The 21,495-nt window shown below is 37.5% G+C and overlaps 3 protein-coding genes across 3 annotated transcripts in view; 2 read left to right on the forward strand and 1 right to left on the reverse strand.

Moving 5' to 3' along the window:
* Positions 1-1,470, forward strand: part of LOC133986627 (extracellular serine/threonine protein kinase FAM20C-like) — a 36,387-nt gene extending 34,917 nt beyond the window's left edge. Inside the window, exons 9-11 of the mRNA XM_062426330.1 lie at positions 550-631; positions 752-811; positions 1,212-1,470. Coding sequence (XP_062282314.1) covers positions 550-631; positions 752-811; positions 1,212-1,470 — 401 coding nt within the window. The remainder of the gene's footprint in view (positions 1-549; positions 632-751; positions 812-1,211) is intronic.
* A 2,127-nt stretch (positions 1,471-3,597) lies between these two features.
* Positions 3,598-12,970, forward strand: baiap2l2b (BAR/IMD domain containing adaptor protein 2 like 2b). The gene is made up of 14 exons (XM_062428172.1): positions 3,598-3,651; positions 3,924-3,999; positions 5,043-5,129; positions 6,293-6,354; positions 6,990-7,061; positions 7,779-7,868; positions 8,192-8,323; positions 9,079-9,183; positions 9,834-9,936; positions 10,291-10,498; positions 11,171-11,236; positions 11,477-11,819; positions 12,000-12,043; positions 12,840-12,970. Exons 1-14 carry the CDS (start codon positions 3,598-3,600, stop codon positions 12,913-12,915), a joined length of 1,518 nt encoding a protein of 505 aa, XP_062284156.1. The 3' UTR covers positions 12,916-12,970.
* A 1,229-nt stretch (positions 12,971-14,199) lies between these two features.
* On the reverse strand, positions 14,200-15,778 carry pvalb7 (parvalbumin 7). The gene is made up of 4 exons (XM_062428173.1): positions 15,718-15,778; positions 15,277-15,406; positions 15,050-15,159; positions 14,200-14,225 (listed from the first exon to the last, which is right to left on the reverse strand). The coding sequence occupies exons 1-4, from the start codon at positions 15,776-15,778 to the stop codon at positions 14,200-14,202; spliced, it is 327 nt and encodes a 108-aa protein (XP_062284157.1).
* Positions 15,779-21,495: the final 5,717 nt, after the last annotated feature.

Consider the following 21,495-nt stretch of genomic DNA (forward strand, 5'->3'; position numbering starts at 1 on the left):
ATTTAGGACTAATGTTCATATTAGTTTGCTTATGTGATTTTGCAGTTACTGTATGATGCATATTTATGTTTTGTAATGCTTATTTGTCATTAAAGTTGTTATACAGTGTTATAACAGTAATTTATGGCAACTTGTTTGATCAAGCTAATTCTCACAGAGCCTAAAACTGCTGGAGAGAGTTTATCTTGACAAAATGCCACTGAATCTATGCTAAGTTGTTAAAAAGAAACATATTAAAAAGAAACATTGACGTGTACACTGTTTTTTATGCATGTTCACATAACACACATCCACAAAAAACCATCAAAGGACCTTTTATAATGCATTTGATTAGCTGTAGTTGTCCCCAAGCCTGAGGAGTTCAGTGGATCAGTGTTTCATCTATTCAGTTTTGACACATGAAGATATTTTATGTAAGTAAGGTAAACAATACATTATAGTACAGTGTATTTCTTTAATGTGTACGGCTATAATTTGGCGTTATTGTTTACAAAAATCAAGTCTCATAGTTGTTGACTAGTAACTCAATATTTCTTCCTCTTCTTTTAGGTAACATGGATAGGCACCACTATGAAACTTTTGAAAAGTTTGGCAACGATACTTTCCTGCTACACCTTGACAACGGGAGGGCGTGAGTATTTCTGGTGTGTCAAGTGTGTGTCATTGTGTTGGGTTATACTACTTTCCAGAGTTTTTCTATTGGTTAATATGGCTGCAATTTTGACTGAGTCTGTGTCTGTTTTTACTGCAGATTCGGGCGCCACTCCAAAGATGAGCCATCTATCTTGGCTCCATTAAAACAGTGTTGCAGGTAAAAACACAATGTGATTTTAATGTAGTTATTTCTTACTAGAACTGTTCCTGTCCCCTGTTCTTGGCACTCAAGTCATTTACTTCCTCTCCTCTTGTTGCATTAAGTTACATGAAATGAAATTTAGCAGTTCAGTTGAGACAAATCAAATTTATGCAGTTTCTACCTCAAATGTGTTTGCAAGAAAGAGAATGCACAGTATCACCTCAAAACCATACAATGTCATCATGAAGTAATGACACTGGATAATATCATTCCAAAATACCAATATTTGCTATAATCAAGAGATGCTGTTTCTACAAAAAAACATTTTATTCCCATTTTCTTCTTTTCATTGTCCTGTTCACATCTCCCCGCCTAATGACCCCATCGTGCCCCTCTCTCTCTTCCACACATCAAGAATCCGTCGATCCACATTGCTACGCCTGCGTCTGCTGTCGCTGCCTCAGTATCGTCTCAGCGATGTCATGAGGGCCTCGCTATCCCATGATCCTCTGCACAGTGTGGCCCCTCTGCTCTCGGAGCCCCACCTTGCTGCTCTCAATCGGCGTTTGAAAACTGTGCTCGAGACTATAAGTCATTGTCAAAAGGGACAGAGTAAGGATGAGGTAATCTACGATGACACTGCTTACTTGAAAGACATGGTCAGTCCTGCTTAGTAGATAAGTAACATCTCCAGCATGTTATGATATGTTTGTACATTATCAGTCAAAAGTTTGAACCCAACTTCCCATTCCCTTGTCCAAACCTAACTGGTACAGTATATAATTACACGTCAGAATAGCACATGCAAATGGTGTCAGTTATATTAAGTGCTATAGTTAATGTCACAAGGGCTTAAATGGTTTCTTGATATATTCCCATTTTCTATAAAACAGGATGTTTAGACTGGACAAAATATGACAAAGAACTGAATGAAAATGTTTACAGCTTGAAAATCCTCTTCTTTTTTTTTTGAACTGTCACAAATTTCTGGATTCAACAACATAGATACTGTACATTCTTGTCACTGTAATGTAATGGTGTTCTAGGAAAAAAAGGAAGATCGTTTTCAGAAAGATAACATCCAAAAATGCATTAACAATCCATGTTGTCAACTTCTTGAGTTATTGATTAGGCCAATTTGAGGGCTGTTTATCAGATATTTAACATACCACTTTCCTTGAAGTATTGAACAGTTGATGTCTCAATACAAAAAAAAGAAAGATATTGTATTTTTTAAAATTTAACTGAAAAAGGAAATTAACTTATGAGCATGTGTTACAGTCGTGAATGAGGTTGACAGGGAACGAACCATGCACTTGTGTACACTTTGTATTTTACTTCAGTTTTGTCCATTTTTTTTTTGCATTCTGAAATCATTTACCTCAATGTAAACAAGTTACTTTCTGTGTCAAAGGTGACTTACAGATAATGTCACATGTACATTTTCAGTAAAATCCACATTTCGGTCCATTTCATGATTTGATTCTTTTCCCCAGGAAATTAACAGTACAATATATAGTATATGGCTGAGTATTGTTCTGACATTTTCCAAGTTTTTTTCCACCTCAATTACATTGTGGTCCTTTCAATAAAAAAAATGTAATTAATGGTATTGAAATAATCTCAACAAATTCCCAAAAGGGAACTGAAACGGGAGGAAGACAAAGTATTAATATTCTTCTCCATTGAATTTGTGTTGAATCAGTCAGTAGGGTTTGTTGACTGACACTAAACTAAGAAAAGAGAATTAAACTCGTCAAGCTATAAATTACACATTTACAGATAAATATTCACTAGATTTATATAATAATAAATTCATAAGCCTCAGATTCTGGCACAAGTAGCAGAATTATAATGAAAATTAATAAAATATCTCAGCTTCTAGACAGGTAATGAAAACAGCTTCTAATGGATCCAGACCAGGTCTGCGTATAGAAAAAAAAAATCAATAGCACCGACTAAATTTTGAACCGAGCATCTGATTCTTTATGTACATTATCTATAGCTTCTCCTCATCGTGACTGAAAACTTGAGTTAGAGATTGCAGCTTTCATCTGTATTCAGTATCTTAGTCTATTTGATAGGTAGAGAAAGTGACCTTCATATTATTTTCATGTACTTGTGATGTGAAAGGTTTACAATACATTTCTCATAAATATTTGATATGTGAGTCTTATGAAGCAAATGTTCTTGTATGCGTGATAGACTTTTAGATATTTCCTCACAGCATTTGCAGGTTTCATCTGCTTCATGAACATGTAATCTATTTCTATCTAACTGCATATGAAGACTATATAAATTTAACTTTTTAATGCAGTAGTTTTCTTCACCAAAACTGAGGTACTCCCGTAGGTGTGAGTCTACGTCACAGGTAGTTGGGCAGCTGGCTGTCCTCATTCTTCTTTTCTTTCAGGGCTCCAATCAATAATTTACCTGGCCTGGTCATATCGATGGCACCTGCTCCCTTTTCTCTTCCCCTTGTTTGCTCGCTCGCTCTTTCCCTGAAGACTGGTGAACCGCTGACGAGAAAATACTTGAAGAACTCGTTAACAAGTGGCAGAAAAAAGGAAAAAGAAAAGTGAGGAAATCTCTATCATTCTATCAGACAGGCGTTACCGGCCAGCAGCAGTGAAGGTGACTTTCACTGCCTGAAGACAGGACAAGAAACGCCTGAGGAAACTTCTTCAGTAGTTTGAATGGGAATACAGACTCTGTACAGAAACTTGGCCTGTCTCTGTCCCTGACATTTTCTTAGGCTTTTTCTCTGTTTGAAGTTCATATTTATTTCCAAATTTGACACAATGTCGGGAGCCAGTAGTGACCAGCTGCACAAATCAACTTTAACTGTCTATTCAGTGAGTAGCAACTTTCTATTTGGTCTCTTTGTTAACTACTTTTGGTCTCTACTCATTGTGTGGGCAGATGGGCTGTAATGTAGTACTTTAAATGGGAGAAGGAAATTTGATTCATATAGGTCCATTAGGACTAATAGTCACTAATGTAGAATGACTTTGATGACCATATTTTTAATTCCAGACACTGTCGTGATAGCTGAGAAGATTAATATGTGTGTGTGTGTCTTTGTGTGTCTGTGTGCGTGTGCGTGTGCGTGTGTGTGTTACTGTAGAACCTGATGGAGCACTTCAACCCAGGTCTTGAGAAGCTTGTTGCTTTAGGAAACAGCTATGTCAAAGCTTTCCAAGGTGAGTGACTTTGTGACTGACTGACTGTGTAAATTGGCAGCTGAGTGATTGGATGAGTGTGTGTGTGCGTGTGTGTGTGTGTGTGTGTGTGTGTGTTTGTGTGTGTGTGTGTGTATGAAACTGACACAAGCATTTGCTAATAGTTATTTTGGTCTGTATCTTAAATTACACTTTTTATTGTTAATTTGCACACATCAGTTTGAATTAATATTACAATTGCAACCAATATTATATATAAGAAACATGTTATACTTATTTTGTGTTTGGTCACTCAAGAAGGATATATGAAGAACTTAAATAAAAATAAAATCTTATTTGTAAAACCCATTAGAATAGTTCCAATCTACCATCACAAAAACCAAAAAACTAACTCACCGTATTAAAACATGCTATTTTTTTTTTTTATCTCTTGGAGTGACTTAGTGTTTGTGAACAAGCTCAACCTAAAGCTAGAAATCAATAGGCCTGTATGGAGCTTTAGATTTTTGGAGTTGTATAGTTTAGTAATGAGCTAAAATAAAGTGTGTACCTATGTAAACATAAAATCTGTAAAATAGAGTTTATATTCTAGTTTTGACAGCAATGTGGAGCAGAAAATAAACCTCCCGATAGTGTTTTTCCCTTAAAAACATGTCAAAGTTTAGAGCAGAACCTTTTGTGCGTATCCTGTTGTCTGTGCCTGTCTAACCTCATCAATCCTTCCTTCTCCAGTCTTTATCGTATGTGTTACGTTGGTAATTGGGGGAGCAGCATGTATCATTAATGCACCCCTCTGCCTGATATAACAAGAACAGGCCGTCAGTCACGGGGCAACTAGGCAGCGTGGTAAAACTACACCTCACTGGCATGGGGCTATTCCCAGACAGAAATCACATATCACATGTCGGCGCAGTGACGCTTGTGTTTATAATGAATAAAAAGAGACATTGATGGACAGAATTAGGAGTTTTGCTGGCTGTGAAATTTAGTCCAGAGCTCACAGGTTTATAATGTTGAGTACTTTAAAAGCTTTTGGTTTATTATTATGTTGTTGTGTTCTGCAGCCTTAGCTGTTTGCAGTGAAGCCTACTTCAGCGCTGTGGCTAAAATGGGTGACCAGGCCCTTCACACGCTATCATCTCGCTCTCTCGGTAAGTGTGTGTGTGTGTGTGTGTGTGTGTTTGTATGTATGATTGATTACTTCGTCCTCCCATTACAGGTTTCAACCTTAATTTATTACATTCATTACAGGAAAAGAGTCCTCTAGTGATGGCCAAGCTCTCTATCAAGTTAACATCAAGGCTAATTATACTTAATCAACCTGGATTATAAAATACCACACACACACACACACACACACATTAAGTAACCTTAAAATGATGTTGACCTCTTCTGCTCTTTCTCATTTTTCTTGTATATTGTGTGTGTGTGTGTGTGTGTGTGTGTGTGTGTGTGTGTGTGTGTGTGTGTGTGTGTGTGTGTGTGTGTGTGTGTGTGTGTGTGTTCGTGTATGTGTGTGTGTGCTTGCAGTCCTGAGTGGTGCATGCATGAGTGCATATTTTCCACCAGCTTCACTTTCACTGTGACCCCGGGGACGTGCTAGAGCATTGTTAACAGTAAACAGAAGTATGCTAACGCATCCCCATTGAGAGTGTGTGTGGACTTTATACATCAGTGCTAGCATAGCGTAACACACATGGTTCTGCTAGGTTGGCTAACTGAGAAGGTCAGGGAGCCACAGCGTGACCAGGAGCCCTATTGAGTGACACCCCCTAAATTATAGATGGGGACAGTCTTTCAGCTGCACTCAATTCATTAGTTCGACCACAATTCATGACAATAGACAAGATCAGAGGCACCAATAATATAAAAGGCTTGGCTAACTTTCCATCGCCTTCACAGCGCAGTTAGTGAAGTCAAAAGAATACCTTGATGACTTGAGTAGTGTTGAATTGTGTTAAAAGTCATTTATCAAGGCAATAATTCTAAAGTATAGTGCCTATCTCAATTAAAAGGTCATATATTTAAGCAAAGTGAGTGTAGCACAACCTTTACTGTAAAATGTAAATGGTAAGATTAGGAAAATATCATTGGATAATCTATGAAACACTTCACATATTCTATTTTATAACAAAGTATACTGTATTCTCGTATATAATATATAACAAGCAATGTAATAGTATCATATACAGCATTTAATATCAGAAACAATGTCAGTGACCTTTTTGTTATGTTGAATTGTTGCAGCAGTTTTTCATGTTTGTGATGCGTGCGTCATCTCTCCCTTTCACCCAAGTTATTCTATTTTAAACAGGCGACGTTCTGATCCAGATATCAGAAACACAGAGGAGGCTCACTGCAGAGATGGAGGGAGTGGTGAGTACATGTCTTCACTCAAACCCATATTGTTAAATAATTAAAATGCAGACTTCCTGTAGTAAATGTAAATGTTTTGAAAAAGGTCAGCCTTAAAACATTTACAGTGGTTTAAAACAGCCAATATTGTTGTGCTTTTGTGAAGTAGCATTGTCATGGGAAAAAAAGAAAGAAATGTAATGTAAAGGAATATTCTTGTTAGCATTTCACCAAGAGATGATATCAATCCATCTAACTGGTTAAATACAGAAAAAAACATTATATTTCCCAATACGTTAGAGTCCTTATTAATTAAAAAAAGCTGTAAAGATAATTTGAAGAATCACTTTTGACCTGTTACAACTTGAAGGACCAAAGCTGAGCCTTATGGGAAGCCGTTGGGATAAAAGTTCCTGCATGTATTTTACTGCTTGTTTGCCATTCATAGTGCCACTTAAACCCTCTCAATGATGTGAATAAGCAAAGCATGGTCTCTGATTACAAAGTTGGCCTGAGGATGGAGCAGATTTGCATATAGATTCAGTCAAACAGAACACTCAACCCAGTAATGAGAACTAGTGTTTGAACAAGGGGACAGTTTTCATAATGACTTGGCTACATAACAGGGACATTGTTCTTTCTTCATCCCATTACAGTTCCGATGGTTCCAGATTGAAGTGCTGCAAGCCATGGACAAGAACGTCAAACTGGATGAAGAGTACATTAGTGTGGGTTTACAAAGGAGAAAGAAGAAAGCAAATGTTTCTGTATTCACTGTTAAGAGGAACAGACTGAGTTATGGAGAATTTTCAGTAACTTAGATCGGGAGTTTGGTTAATATGAACAATTAGCCAGGGTATGCATAAATATAGTACTGCAATTATTTGTGTATAGTTTATTATCTTCATGCATCAATAGTTTTCCAGTTATTGACTGAATAGAAAGAGCATTCTGAAAGACTCAGTAAGATAAATATAAGTATATGTTTTGCAAATAATGATTAGATTGAAAGTTGCCATTTGTATATAGGTACTGTATATGTGGAGTGCAAACTTAGCTAAATTAGCAGTACTCTGAATCCTTCAACAACACAAAAAAACTCCACTACAATCAACGAATAACTTTGGTTCTTTTTTGTTGGCGTGTGTTAGACAAGAGATCTTTTGCACTCTTCCTCATGCTTCTGTCTATGTCATTGACAATCAATCAATTTCATCTACACAACACATCAATATATGTTCTTATGTACAGAACAGAAATAATACCAATATGTGACTGACAGCAGCACCAGCTCTTTTTCTCTAAATGAAATAAGTCTTCAATGAGGGGAGCCAGTCAACACCGATTCCATTAGTTTGTCGGAAACTGCCTGCAAAAAGAGATACTTCTGGAAAATTCAGGAAAAACTTTTAATTACCTCACCAGAGCTGTTTTCTGTGCTGCAGGGTAGTCGCAGAGTTTATGAGCTGGAGGTGAGGAACCAGGCGGAGGCCTTGGAGAAACAGCTCAGACGAGGAGCCTACAGAGACTCTCTGGTTATTATGCATACATACATACACACACACACACACATATAACACCTTTCTGGTTCATGCACTCACATAATGTGCATTCCATATACATAATGTACATCCACGCACGCACACACACACACACATGCACGCACGCACACACACACACACACACACACACACACACACACTCACACAAGACTGATATGTAAATTCTATATACATATTTGCATGTATGTATATCAACATAACACTCACACACAGTCCAGTAACAATAACTGTGTACTACTGAATGTGTGTTTATGTCTGCATATGTGTGAAAGGATCTTTGTGTTTTTATGTTTTAGGAGAACAGTGACTATATGCTGTATCTGAGGCAGAGCCAGCAGGAGATCCTGAAGGAAGAGGAGAGGAGGTATCGCTTTCTGGCAGAGAAACACTGTGGTCTCACTCAGTCACTGCTCTTCCTAATAAATAAGGTATACTCACACACACACAGACATCAGCATCACACAACAACAGCTTGGCAAAACAGAAAAGCCTGCCTCAACCTGCAATCTGTCTCACAAAGTGAAAGGAAGGAGTGGTTTAGTGAGCTAACTTTGGGCTTAACCCTTTTTCTTTTAGTCTTATAAAGCTGGGAAAATGGTTAGGACACCAGTTGCAATGAGCTAAGTTCAGGCTATCTAATTAAAATGAATTGAACATTTCAGAAATGATGACAAAATGCACTAAAAGGTCCCATCATTTGATTGATATGCATCCTGTAGTATACATTAGAATGAGGTAAAAAATTATTTGATTGATTATTAGCTGTTATTTCTTTTTATGTAGTGTATATTATGAATTCCACAACATATGAGTGTGAATTGTAATACACTCTCTAGACTGACTAAGCTTGACTAAACAAACTTGATGCCAGTGGCTGCTTTGTAATGGCGCCATGATCACCGACCATACAGTCCATCACAAGCAGAAGAACCCAAAGCCATCATCATTATCACATCAATAAAGTGTTTCCTTTGAGCCAACACTGCAGGGTCACTGCATGGTCCAGTATTTTTATTCCACTCATGTGATAACATGTTAATTGCTTGATTATCTGATGAAACCATTGAGACCAAATCCATGTCTCACTTTCGATTGCCTCATTTACTGAAGCGTTTCTGTTCATTTTGTTGCTGCCCGATCAGATTGAGATTTAATGAGGTGCTCACCTCTCATCTGTTTTCAGACGGGCGCTTCTCTCCAGCAAAAGGCAGATGGATGGAAGGAGAAAGTAAATGAGACCAGAGGGTCCAGACCTCGAACTCCCACCCCCTTGGACCAAGAGGCACAGGTACCAACACTTTGCTGGTTTAGTAAATGATCTTAATCCAAAGTGAACATTATGGTTCATGATTTTAAATCAGTATTCAAAGCACTAGACCACCTGTAAAGAATCTGGGCTGTTTTGGATTGCTGCATCAGTGTTTACATGAAGTCACAATGATATGGTTTAAAAAACTGCACTGCTGTGTTACATTCACAGACTGAAGAGGGAACGATCATTTATCTAAGAAAAAGATACACGCTACATTTTAATTATTGTTATTTGTGATTCCCTTGCCATTGCTACTGTGTGCTGTTAATGAAACACTTCTTCTATGTGTTTCACACAAGCGCCTCCAGTGGTATCGGGGGATTCATCCCTACAATAAAAGACTGTGAAGCATGTGCAAGAAGTGTTGAATTGATCACAATTATTTTGTTGGTTAGAATGTGGTCATAGTGTTTCTTTTAAAAAAAAACTTTTTGTACACTTAGCACGATAATGGATATGTCTATTTTGACCATAGTGAGTGTGCAGTTTTTCAGACAATAACTTGATGTGGGCTTTACGCTGAAAGTAAAAAACATTACTGCGGCAAATTTCAGACAATAATTTTGAGTGTGCACAGAGGTTGTATGAAGTTGTATTTATGGTATCAGTATGTTGCGTCTTCCCAGCTGCGAGGTTCAGTGAGCTCCCTGCTGCAGACGGTAGCCAGAGATGAGGACATGTCCTGGGCCAGGCGGGAGCAACAGGCGCTGGGCGGAGTGCCCTCTAGAGGTGGAGTGTAGAATATATAAATGCTGTGATTGCTGTATATGTATCTGTTAATATCCTGACAAGCTTTGAATACAGTCAGCAGTATAAGCCGTATACCTCTGCAGCATTAAATTCACTCAGCCACTAAATTCTGTTATGTATACTATGAATTAACATCACAGACGCTCATGTAAATCAGTTATTTTATTTTTGCCTGTGGATATGCATTGCTTTATGACTACCTAAAATATTCTCAAAATGAAAATCATATGCACAAAAGTTTTTCCCAGACTGTTTGTTATTAGTCTCTCTCATCCCACTCCTATTCATCTTCTCCTCTCTTCGTTTCCCCTCCACTTGTTTCCTCCCCTGCAGCGCCATCTCCCCTCCCCAACCGCTCCCGCTCCAGCTCAGTGGGGGAATCTCTGGGTCTGGGAGGAGGTAGAAACATGAGAGCCCTGGTGTCTCACCCTTCCTCATCCAACCCCAAACTTCTACCTTTCAACAGGGGAGAGATTGTCACCGTACTGGTGCAGGAGCCGCGTAACGGCTGGCTGTATGGACGCACTGACAGCAGCCTGCGGTGGGTAGCCGAAATAGAGGATGAGTGTGTTTGAATGCATGTGCAAGAGCCATTGTTATTTCTTAAATTAGGTAACAAGAAACTAATGCAACTGATAAATGTCTGGCGCAACCTTCGCTTCAGTGTTTTCACGACAGAGTTGAGTAAGATGCATAATACATTATATTTGTTCCATTGACAATGGAAACATGTCATTTATTTATTTGTCCTGAGAACAAAATGTCTCACAACGCTGTTTTAAGTAGGAGGATGACGGCCTTGGTTAACAGAGAATAAGCTGAGTGTCAGCACCTTTCAGCTGAGTCAGTCATATTGATCAGCAACCCAACAAAGCAACACAGGTGTAGAGGTTTCATTTTGTGTATTGGAGCTGTAAAAATTACAAAATAACCTTTCACCACTTCAAGCTATGAGATAAAATATTCAATGTGGTTTTTCTCAGGTTTCCATTATGATGAGAACAAAAAAGTTGCACATAATATTTAACAAGCAGAGAAAATGTGATATGATTAAATCTATTGTATGACAGTAGACAATCATTCTACCACAGTTCATGTAGTCCAAGTTGGAAAAATATATTTCTAAAATATATTATATAATTACTAATCTAATGTTTTGGTTTTATGGTTATGTTTGCTGTCGTCTCACCTTTATCTCTCTTACTTCTTCCAGTCAGGGCTGGTTCCCTGCTGCTTATGTGGCTTCTATGGACGATTTCTCCAACACTTTGACAACAAGGTAAAATTCATTTTAACAAGGACCAGATCATTTTAAATGAACAAAAGTCTCAAAGCGTCTTTCTGTCCAGACATTTGCCTGATGCACAGATATATAACAGCAGCAACATACAGCTGTTAGATGTGACACAAATATCAATCAATGAGGTTTTCTTCCTCTTTTATCTTTCCTCTAAGTATTCCAGGCTACTGACTTATTATGAAACACGGAAATTTCTCTATGTACCCCTTCACTCCTCAGTGGTGGTTCTTTAAGAAGCCATAGTATGAGCAATCTGCTGGACCCCACCGACACCTACAATGACCAGTCGGAGAGCAAGAGCTATGGAGATGTCCCACCTCCGGCCACGCCCAACCGTAGAGCCTCTGTAGACGTCCGTTCAGTCTCTCCGCTCCCAGAGAAGAAGACAGAGGCAGGAATAGAGACAAAGCCCAGTCAAACCAAGAGCTACAATGAAGTCCCACCTCTACCTCCTCCACCGCCTCCCCTTCCTACGAGTCAGACTCTCAGAAGGGGCTCTGTAGATTTTCGACCGATTTCTCCTCTGCCTGACAGGAAGGGCGAGCCCGGTTCTGATGCACAGGTACTAGAGGTGGAGATCGTTTGAGAAATCAGCCATGCAGACTGAAAAAATATCAATTTTGTAGAAGTTTATTGTCTGTTTTTTTCTTTTATTCTTAAAAAAGTAGTCAGAGTTCAGTAATCTGACTTCTACTATTGGGTTTGTTCACATTGGCAATCCTCTCTTTCTTTTTTGTTTTAGACATTATCACCCCATGGGGCACCTGAAAACCCTCTCTTTCCCAGGTAATTTTCAGCATGTCTGTATTTGAGTATATCTTTTCACAGATCATTCGCTTCAGGATCTGATGAATTCTGTTATCTTTTAAACTTTTTGTAAAGGTTTTTTTGTGTTTTTGGCTCTGATATGATAGATATGTTGCATTTTGTTGTGTCCCTGACTGTATCTTGGAAAATGCCTTTCCTGAACAACTCCATCTATCCAGCCATACAAGGAATAATGGAAGAGGTGTTAGTAGTTTCCTGGGTTTCAGTGAATACTTTAAGTACTTAAATAGTGTTGTGGTGTTTCTGACACTTTAGCATTCAACTTAAAGAATACTTTTCTGGAAAAACAAAATATGTCTTACATTTTGGGGTAGTTTCTTGTATGGGAATTATCCAGTAGTAACACCTATACGTTTTATTAGCTATTGAATAAATGAATGCACAATGTATAGAAATCATCTTTAGTGTAATGTAGGTACACTGTACTGTAGGTGTACAGTATTTTGTTGATGTACTTAGAGGTGTTTTTTGGCATTTTCCCCAAACTTTTCACATTACATTCATACAGCTTCAATCCAGAACAAAATGTCTTCAATATCAGCCCTCAAAAACGGACCTAGATTTAAACATAACTCCAATTTGAGTTTTAGATAACATTATGAGCTCTGAGTTTCAGCAACCAAAGTCAAACTCTACCATCCTTTGGCCAGTCGCTGGTGTTAGTTTCCCAACTTGGTGTCTGTGTGTGTGTTGGCAGAAAGCATTTGAGCACGTGAGGTATTGTGTAACATTTTCCGTCATCCTCTCGTTTCAGAGGCACAAACCCGTTCGCCACTGTAAAGCTTCGCCCCACGACGACCAATGACAGATCTTCTCCTCGGATCCACTGATCCATCAACACTCATGCAGGCCGGGTTTGTAACCGAGGCTGTCAGATCAGGTTGTGGAGGCAGGATATACATTTTTTGTTTCAGGAGAATGTAATGTCATCTCTGAAATGAGACAGCTTTGAGCCAGGAAGGAGGGAGGAGGATTGGTGAGTTATTTGTACAGTATTAGATACAGTACATTCTCCAGATGAGGCATTTCTTGTACAAAAAGCAGAAATATTTAGTCTAATAAATAATAAAGTAGTTTTATCAATTCTTTGTACAGTGTTTTAGTTTTTATGTTGGTAAGACTGTTTTTCTCTTATGTTATAAATGATCATTTGATTGTTTAATATGTTTAATGTCTCATAGGTTAAATTCATAAGCAAATGTGACCTACATAAAATGTTTTTGTTCATGTGACACATCTGATTTGACAGATATGAACACGAAAATGTGATCCTTACCAATTAGATTTTTAAATGCTATAAATATCAATTTCTTCCTTCATGTTCACACTGCAGTCGCGGCTTCCCAACTAGTTATTGTACATTTGTAATTATTTCCTCTGTCCTGTATCTGACAAGAATTTTAATCATGAAAAAAAAAAGTTTTGCAATGTTCAGCATATAAGGATTTGTGTTAAATGTGTTAATTGTGTCCACTGTGAGTAACAATAAGTAAAGAAACATAAATTATTCAAGTTTTTTTATTATCATTTCTTACTCAGATCTTTTCTCACTTGACAACTGTCCATTTATATCATTGTATTTACTACATCATCAGATCAGAGGCAGGGAGAGAGGAGGAAGGGAAAGAAGAGGTGAGGTGAGGTGAGGAGCGTGAGGAAGGGGAGTGAAAGGAAGGTGCACTGATATGTGAACATCCAGAAAATAAAAAAAGTCTGACAAAATGCACAACCTGAAATACACGGAAGGAAATGAAATCTTTATAACATCTACACCATCTACACCACTACCTATTTGAGACCACAAGCTATCTCCATAAAATCATTAAGAATGATTCTGAAACCCATACAGCAACTGTGATCACATATGTGTATACTGTATATATAAAAAATGGGAAATTAAAAATGAATCTGGTGCCTTTCATGTCTGCGTGTTCCTCGTCATGGTTACTCCCTGTCTGCCTGTTTCTGGAAGTTTTTTTTGTAGAAAGCAGGTCTGGTCTGACTCCATGCGTGGGGTCCAGAGGGAGGTGAGAGGAGTTTAAAGGTGGCCGTTACAAAATATGAATGCAGGGAGGAAGAGGAGGAGGAGGAGGAAGAGGATGTACATCTGTGTTCTATTCGTGCACCAAGCCCTCAAACTCTGAAAAAGAGAAAAAAAAGAGAAAAGGTATGAAGGATTATTATTTGTTTGTCCCATTATTTCCAATAACTTACATCAATGAACAACACTGTCCTGTTCCCACAAAACACACTACATATGTATCTATCTGCAGATAAAAGTAGTCCCTAATAAATGCAGTTTATTCTTGTTTAAGGAACTTTTACCGAAAAATGTTTGAGCTCAGCTGTTTTAGGAAATTAGTTGATTTAAAAAAACATGAAAAACTACGTAATTGTGACCAAATGAGCTTGGGCTGATTGCCACAGACAAGTAAGAGAAGATGAAAAGTAGAGAGAAATTAACACATGCTTATATAGCACAAATTATATTTTAATGCTTGTTTCCAGTAAAAATAGCTATTAAAAGTTCTCAGTAGATCTGTGTTTCATCAAAAAATGATCAGTATTTCCAGTTAATGTAATTTCCATAAAAATTGTTGCTAAGATAACAGCCAGGTGTGCTTTATGGCAAACAGTAGGAATCGCTTTTTCTTTTAGGTTATAAAAAGCGTTCTAATGGCATTGTTCTAACTAGTTTAACTATTAAGATTACATATAGGCTGTTTTTCTAAAGAGGTAATCAAGTACCATCATCCTCTCTGCAACAAAAAGCAACAGGCTGATAAAAATGATTCTATAAAAATCCTACACATGTAGAGCTAACGCAACCTTAGCCCACATGCTAACCTGTACACTCCCCCTCTTCCTCCTCCTCCTCCTCCATCTCACCCTCTATCTTCTCTTCCTCCGCCTTCCTCATCTTATTTTAACAATGTTCTATGCAATGTTCCTCTCTTTTCTCACCGTCAATGCCGATCTTTCCGTCTCCATCTTTGTCTGCAGCATTGAGGAATGCTGATGTCTCTGCGTCGGTCAGATCTCTGCCTTCCTTGGAGAAGCCCTTCAGTACGAACCTGTGAAAAGTGCAGTGTGTTGTAGAAAAAAGAAAAAGAAAGAATAGTGTTATATGAAAGTCTATTGGGCTGGCTTAGCCTCTGTTTTGTTTTTTTGCTTCTGTGTGAGTCCCTCACTTGAGCTCGCCCTCCTCTATGAATCCACTACCATCCACATCCAGAACCTGGAAGACCTTCTTGACGTTTTCGGCTGACATGGCCTTCATTCCCACCATTTCAAAGAACTTTTTAGGGTCGAATGTCTCTGCTGCAGAGAGAAAAAGAGAGAAAGTGCAGACTGAACCATCACACAGCTCCAACTTCTGCCAATCTGAACATTTATTAATTAGAAACATTTTGGAAGTGCAAACTTTCTAATCAAAGAAGCCATAATGAATTCTATTTCAGTAAGTTGTTCATGAGCTGTAAATTAGTAGTACAAGTACAAATCAGGACAGAGAGGTGTATGTGCAGTAAAAACTCAAAATGTGTGTGAATTCACTGTGTCTCTAACTTCTACTTCTTTGTAGGTCAGTTTCGGCCGAGAAAATCACGTCAAACTCTGCAACGGTTACAAACCTGCAAAGGCATCAAGAGCTTTCTTGATCTCCTCAGCTTTCAACAGATCTGTCATCGACATTTTGTCAGCTGGAGAAAGAGAAGAGAGAAGGGAACAGAGAACATAAAAGGTACAAAGTGAGATGTGACTGAACAATATTTTAAAGAGTTAAGTGCAGAAAAAACACACACACATGAGAAGAGTGGAGGGTCTGGTACAAAAACTGAAAACCAAAGTTAAATTATTGTTGTTGACCAAAATCAAATGGCTGTTGGACAACTAACACCAGAGATTGTTCATAAGTAGATGAAGGGAAAACAATTAAGCCTGTCGGTTGGAGATGAAACAAAGACAAAAGATCTCTCTGACCCTAATGTGCCTACTTTAATTCTGTTGAGGCATTCAACAGACGGCCTCGGTGGAACATGGCACAACAGGGGAGATGATCAAAGGATATAGTTCACAACTAAAGATTAGAGAATAAGATGACACACATACTTTAGTTTTTACACATGCACAACCACATTACCTAACTATAACTAATGCATACTCTACACTAATGTCCAAGCACACAAATCACTCTGAATTCTCTCTCTAACCTCCTAAAAACTCTTTAGGTATTTGTATCAACACGTCTTCGATGTTCTTTTATATTTTTCCACCTTGCACCCCACTGCCGGGGAAATATAGTTCCTTCTCTATACACGAACACAAGACACTTTCTGGCACTTTCACATCTTACTGGAGGATTGCACCATGCACTCGCGGGTCTGTTACTGGTCTTTGTTTCTAATTAACAGACGGAGAAATACTAGAATATAAATGCATTGTACACTGTGGTACACTTGGGGCTTTGCAGTATGAAAAGTTGCATCAGTAACACGTAGGACTCAAGATCAATACGATGAACAATAATAACAACACTTATTAGACATAAACAGCATGAAATGTACATGTTGAGGCAGATGAAATTTACTGATATGCACATTACAGGATGCCTACTGAATAGTAGTAATATTAGACCACTGGGTTAAATCCAGTAATATTATGTGTCATCCATCTATAAGACAATGAACATTTTATATAGAGTGGTTAAAATGATGTAATGGCTTTGATAACGAGTGAATAACTAGAATCAGGTGTGTTAGAGTGGGGGAGATACCTAAAACATGCAGGCCAGTAGCAGAGTTGGAGACCACTGATTTAGCCCCTTAACAATTACAGTAAAAATGTTCAGGACTCCAAGAAGAAGACTATGCAGCTCTGTGTGTCCAACGTGAATATGAAGCAGGATGTTTCAGGATGTGTAATGTAGCTACTCAGTCATGTTTCACTGAGGGGTAATAAAACACAATGTAAATTTTGCCCCACAGTTGCAGTACACTGCAGTAGCCTGTAGATGTCAGTAGGTATCAGAACTGAGCTAGAGGCGCTCTCTTTGTTTATCAGTTTAGAGCTCTGGGACCAAGTGTTGAGTTGTCAAAACAGATGTTTGATAAAAGTGTTTGTGCCTGTAAGAGAAATAATCTCCCCTGTGTAAGTTATCTCTGTGAGTGTTTGTGTGTCTCTCTGCATGTGTTTCTTGTGCTGCATCATATCTTGGTGAGGGTATGTGTACATGAGACTTGTGTAGCGTCAGCTGAGTAGTTTCAATAGCACATCAGCAGGTTGCGTTGTCTTGACCCCAACGAAATAAGGAAAGAGTGATCTAATTTTAGAAAATGGTTAGCGTATATAGTTTAATATCTTATCTTCTTTATGATCTATCTCATAATTTAATATGTTACAAATAGAAAGCCTTTTATGTCACCAGCTTAAAACGCCTCAGGTCATCTTCTTTTGGTTATTCAGATAATGACTTTCATCAACCGCAAACCTTGGTAGACAGATCAGGTCTGGGAAGTTGTTCAACATAATAATATGTTGTTGTAAAGATTCACAGACAGCATGAGTCATCTGCTGTCTGTCCCATCTCAGTCATTCATACCACTGACGACATTCTTTCAGCACAGTGTTTACAGGTTCCTTCACAACAGCATTGACTTTAAGGTTTGAAGACGATACTGTAGCTGTTGTTAGAACAAATGTCCAGTAATCAAAAAAGCCAAAGCTTGCATCACACTGAGTTGTCAGTAACCTTGAGCTAAAACCTGTTTTCTCACTGTAAATTGCTTCAGTAGAGTGCAGCCATTCTGCTGTGATGGATAGGTGTAGTTATGTTTCAGCACCACAGTTTTTTTCATCAAATTACACACTTTGGCATGAGATTGAAAGTCAATTCTCGTCTTTGATTGAGCTATAAATAAAAGTTTAAAAACAACAGCATTTTAAACTTTCCACCATAAATTTCAATCACACGTTTTCTCTAAACTTTCTTTTACTGTAGAAGAAAACTTTCTTATTCGAAAGGTCAGTTCACACTTGGCTGAAAACTCAGAACTCGGAGTCAACACAGTCAGCGGTGAGCAATGCAGAACAAGTGTAGTTTTTATAAAGCATATTTTATTAAAACAGGTAGTCCCACTGAGCACCTGAACAATCAATTAAAAACATCCCAAAAAATGCATTATTTTAGTTAGAGGTGCAGTGTGTTGAATTTAGTGGCATCTTGGGGAACAGACTTGGCAGAGTTGGAATATAATACTCATAAGAATGTTTTAATTAGTGTATAATCTCCTAAAAATAATAATAATAATAATTGTGTTTACTTTAGAATGAGTTATTTATATCCACAGAGGTAGCAGGTCCTCTACTATTGAGTCTGCCTTGTCGCACCATTGTATTTCTTCACAAGCCCAGAACAGACAAACCAAACACTGGGTCTATTTTGTGGTTTTTGTAAGTTTCACGGCCACTGTAGGTTCTCCGGTTCTCCTTCACACTTGGAAGGTGGGAGGTGGTGAAATTAATTTGTTTGCAATCTGCAACCTCACTGCTTGATACCACCAAATCCTACACACTGCACCTTTAAAATCATGACCACCATGCAGCAACACCTGTTCTTAGCAACATAACAGTTAAGTTACACATGAGCCACGGAAACATCCATTAGACTCCATCCATTAGCTTTTAATTTGGCTCAAGCTACAGTGTAGGAAAAAATAAGAAGGATACTTCACAGTGCAGCATGCAGGAGATGTAAGAGGTGCAAGATAAACATCAAACGAAACAAACTCATAATGACCTATAAAAAAAATCTCAAATTGCTGAAAAAAATAAAACAGAAACTCCTTTGAAGTGATCAGAGATTTAGTTCCCACTTATTGATCACCTTGAGAGTTGTCTGATTCATTCTGATGCTGTATTTCATCTCACCTTTTCAACATCAACATTTGTTAAGAATTATAGAAAAAACTACTTTCTGATATTATACAGGTGACGTATGATCATATTCACTTTGATATATGCCTAAAACTTTTTATTAATTAAAGTATATTTAATTTATTCTAGTCATGCTTTTAATAAGGTTTACTGAGCTTAAATTGATGATGCTTGTGATGAATTTTCTGAGTCAGTTGAGTTTCTGGCAGCATTGTCCTGAATTCTAATACAAAAGCTCCGGATATAATGCCCTAAAACTACAAAATACTGAGTTGTTGTGTGTCACAACTGCTTAATTATTCAAACAGGTACACATCCAATTTAAATGCATGATATATGCTTGTCACATAAACTGCACAATCATCCCACCTGCTTTATTTTTCTTTCTAAAATGGCCTTGAGCTCACTGTCACTGTCCAAAAACACCTAAAAAAAACATTTTAAATAGTCATACTCAGTTTTGTGAACTGTATTATTTTTTTCTGTCTTACCTGAATGAAGGGGTGGATGAGTGCACCTGAGAATATAGAGAAAGAGGGGAAGGGTGAGAAGAGAGAAAGGTTGGAGACAGAGTTAAGATCAGTGAGTTTTTTTGGGGGGCACAATAAGACTTTTATACATACACAAAAACATACACACTCATCCCTTACACCCCCACTCACCCACCACATCCCCACCTCTCAGTATCCTCTCTATTTTGACTAAGCTCGAGGTTGTCAAGACGCATTACACCATTGACCTGCAGTGTGATCACTTTCTCCACAGCGCCATCAAATCACACACATGCCTGTTAATAAAACCATTTTATCTGACTGCCCTCAGACTTTATCTCCACCCAGGTCTTCATCAGGTTCATCTTTTTGTGTCTACACACATCAATCCTCTTCACTCTTATCTGCTTTGATTCATTCTGACGCCTCTGTTTTCTCACTGCCAACAGTTTTAGGATGGGGGCCAAAAAATGAAATCGCCTTGTTTTTCCTAACCCAATTATGAACAAGCAGACTGAGACTGCAAATATGTTTATTTGTTTCATTTTATATGCAAAAAGTTCTCCTTTAAAAACTAAATCTAGGAAGTTAATTACATGATTTATTTATCACTGACAATGGAACATATAAAAACAAAGAAGCAGAAATGAATGCCAAATATTTCTCATTCCCGCCAACAACCCTGTAAAATTAAAAATTAACAATTTTTTGTCTGTGATTTTGTTTTAGTGGTCCCTTTTAGATGCATCAATTCATATTTTTTATGGCCAATTTGTCAAATGACTGTGTGCATTATAAAGATGATAATAATCTCACTGAGAAATATCAGCCAACTCTGCAGTTCCTCTCAGCTCTTAGGAACATTTTAGTATCTTTCTTTTTTTTAGTTATCCAGCCTGTAAGTTACCTGTTTTGGTTCAGTCTCTCCATCTCAAAGGGTGCCGTCATATTCATTTATTCATTTTGAGTTGCACCCATTTTGCCTTTCCTACCTCCAGCTTCCAGTGTTTAACTAATTTTGACAGTTCAGACAACATTTTATACAGTTCAATATTTGGGAGTCCTAGCACCTGTCCCCATTTCTTCTGGGCTATAAATAAAAACAGACTTAAGGCCCTTTTCACTCCCACAGAAAAACTTTAATAACAACATTATATTGTTTAAAAGTCACATTTGGGAAGTTTATCAGGAATGTCACAGATTTTCCGAATAATTGTCATCATTACAGTGTTGGTTTTCCCCATAAGCTTAATTTTTTATCATTTCCAACTATCTAAATTTTTTTTAATCTTACGTCAAATTGATTAATCTCATCCGAAAACTTTAGTGTTATAAAACTTTAATCAGTTTACTTTTTAATTTGCATATTTTAACATTGAGCTTGAATGTTCTTTCACCATTTTCTTCTCCATTTGTAATATTCATTTAACCATTTGACCTTTTATTTTTTATTTTTAGAGATCAGCCTACCTCTAAAAAACCTCCCATATTGTGGCCATTTTTTCAGTTAAAAAAATAAACAAAAAACAGGTCTTCTGCGATTTAATTTTGAACTTTCATTCTGTGATAATAATGAATGAAATGCCATCTGTCTCCTCTGAGAACTTTCTCTTCTTGAATATCCAAGTGCAAATCCACCATCGCGTGGTCTGTTAATGAAATCAACCCAATGTTACTTTTTATTATGCTTTCAGTAAATTGATTTTTGAAATTAAAAAATAATTAAAAGTAGACCGAGTCCCATGACAATGAGAAAGAAACGAATACTTTCTTTCCCTGGGATTAAATAATTGCCATATTTCAATTAACCTCAGATCTCTCATTAACATAGAGATAGCTAGTCTTAATCTTTTGGTATAACTTAGTTTGAAACAATATCATTTAATTTATGAAAAACAGTAATGAGCACAAATATTCATTTTAACATTTCAACACAATATATTATGTTTTGTACCGAGTCTCTTTACGATTTCATTATATCTAATT

This window comes from Scomber scombrus, chromosome 2 (assembly GCF_963691925.1).
Source record: "Scomber scombrus chromosome 2, fScoSco1.1, whole genome shotgun sequence".
Classification (NCBI taxonomy): Eukaryota; Metazoa; Chordata; class Actinopteri; order Scombriformes; family Scombridae; genus Scomber; species Scomber scombrus.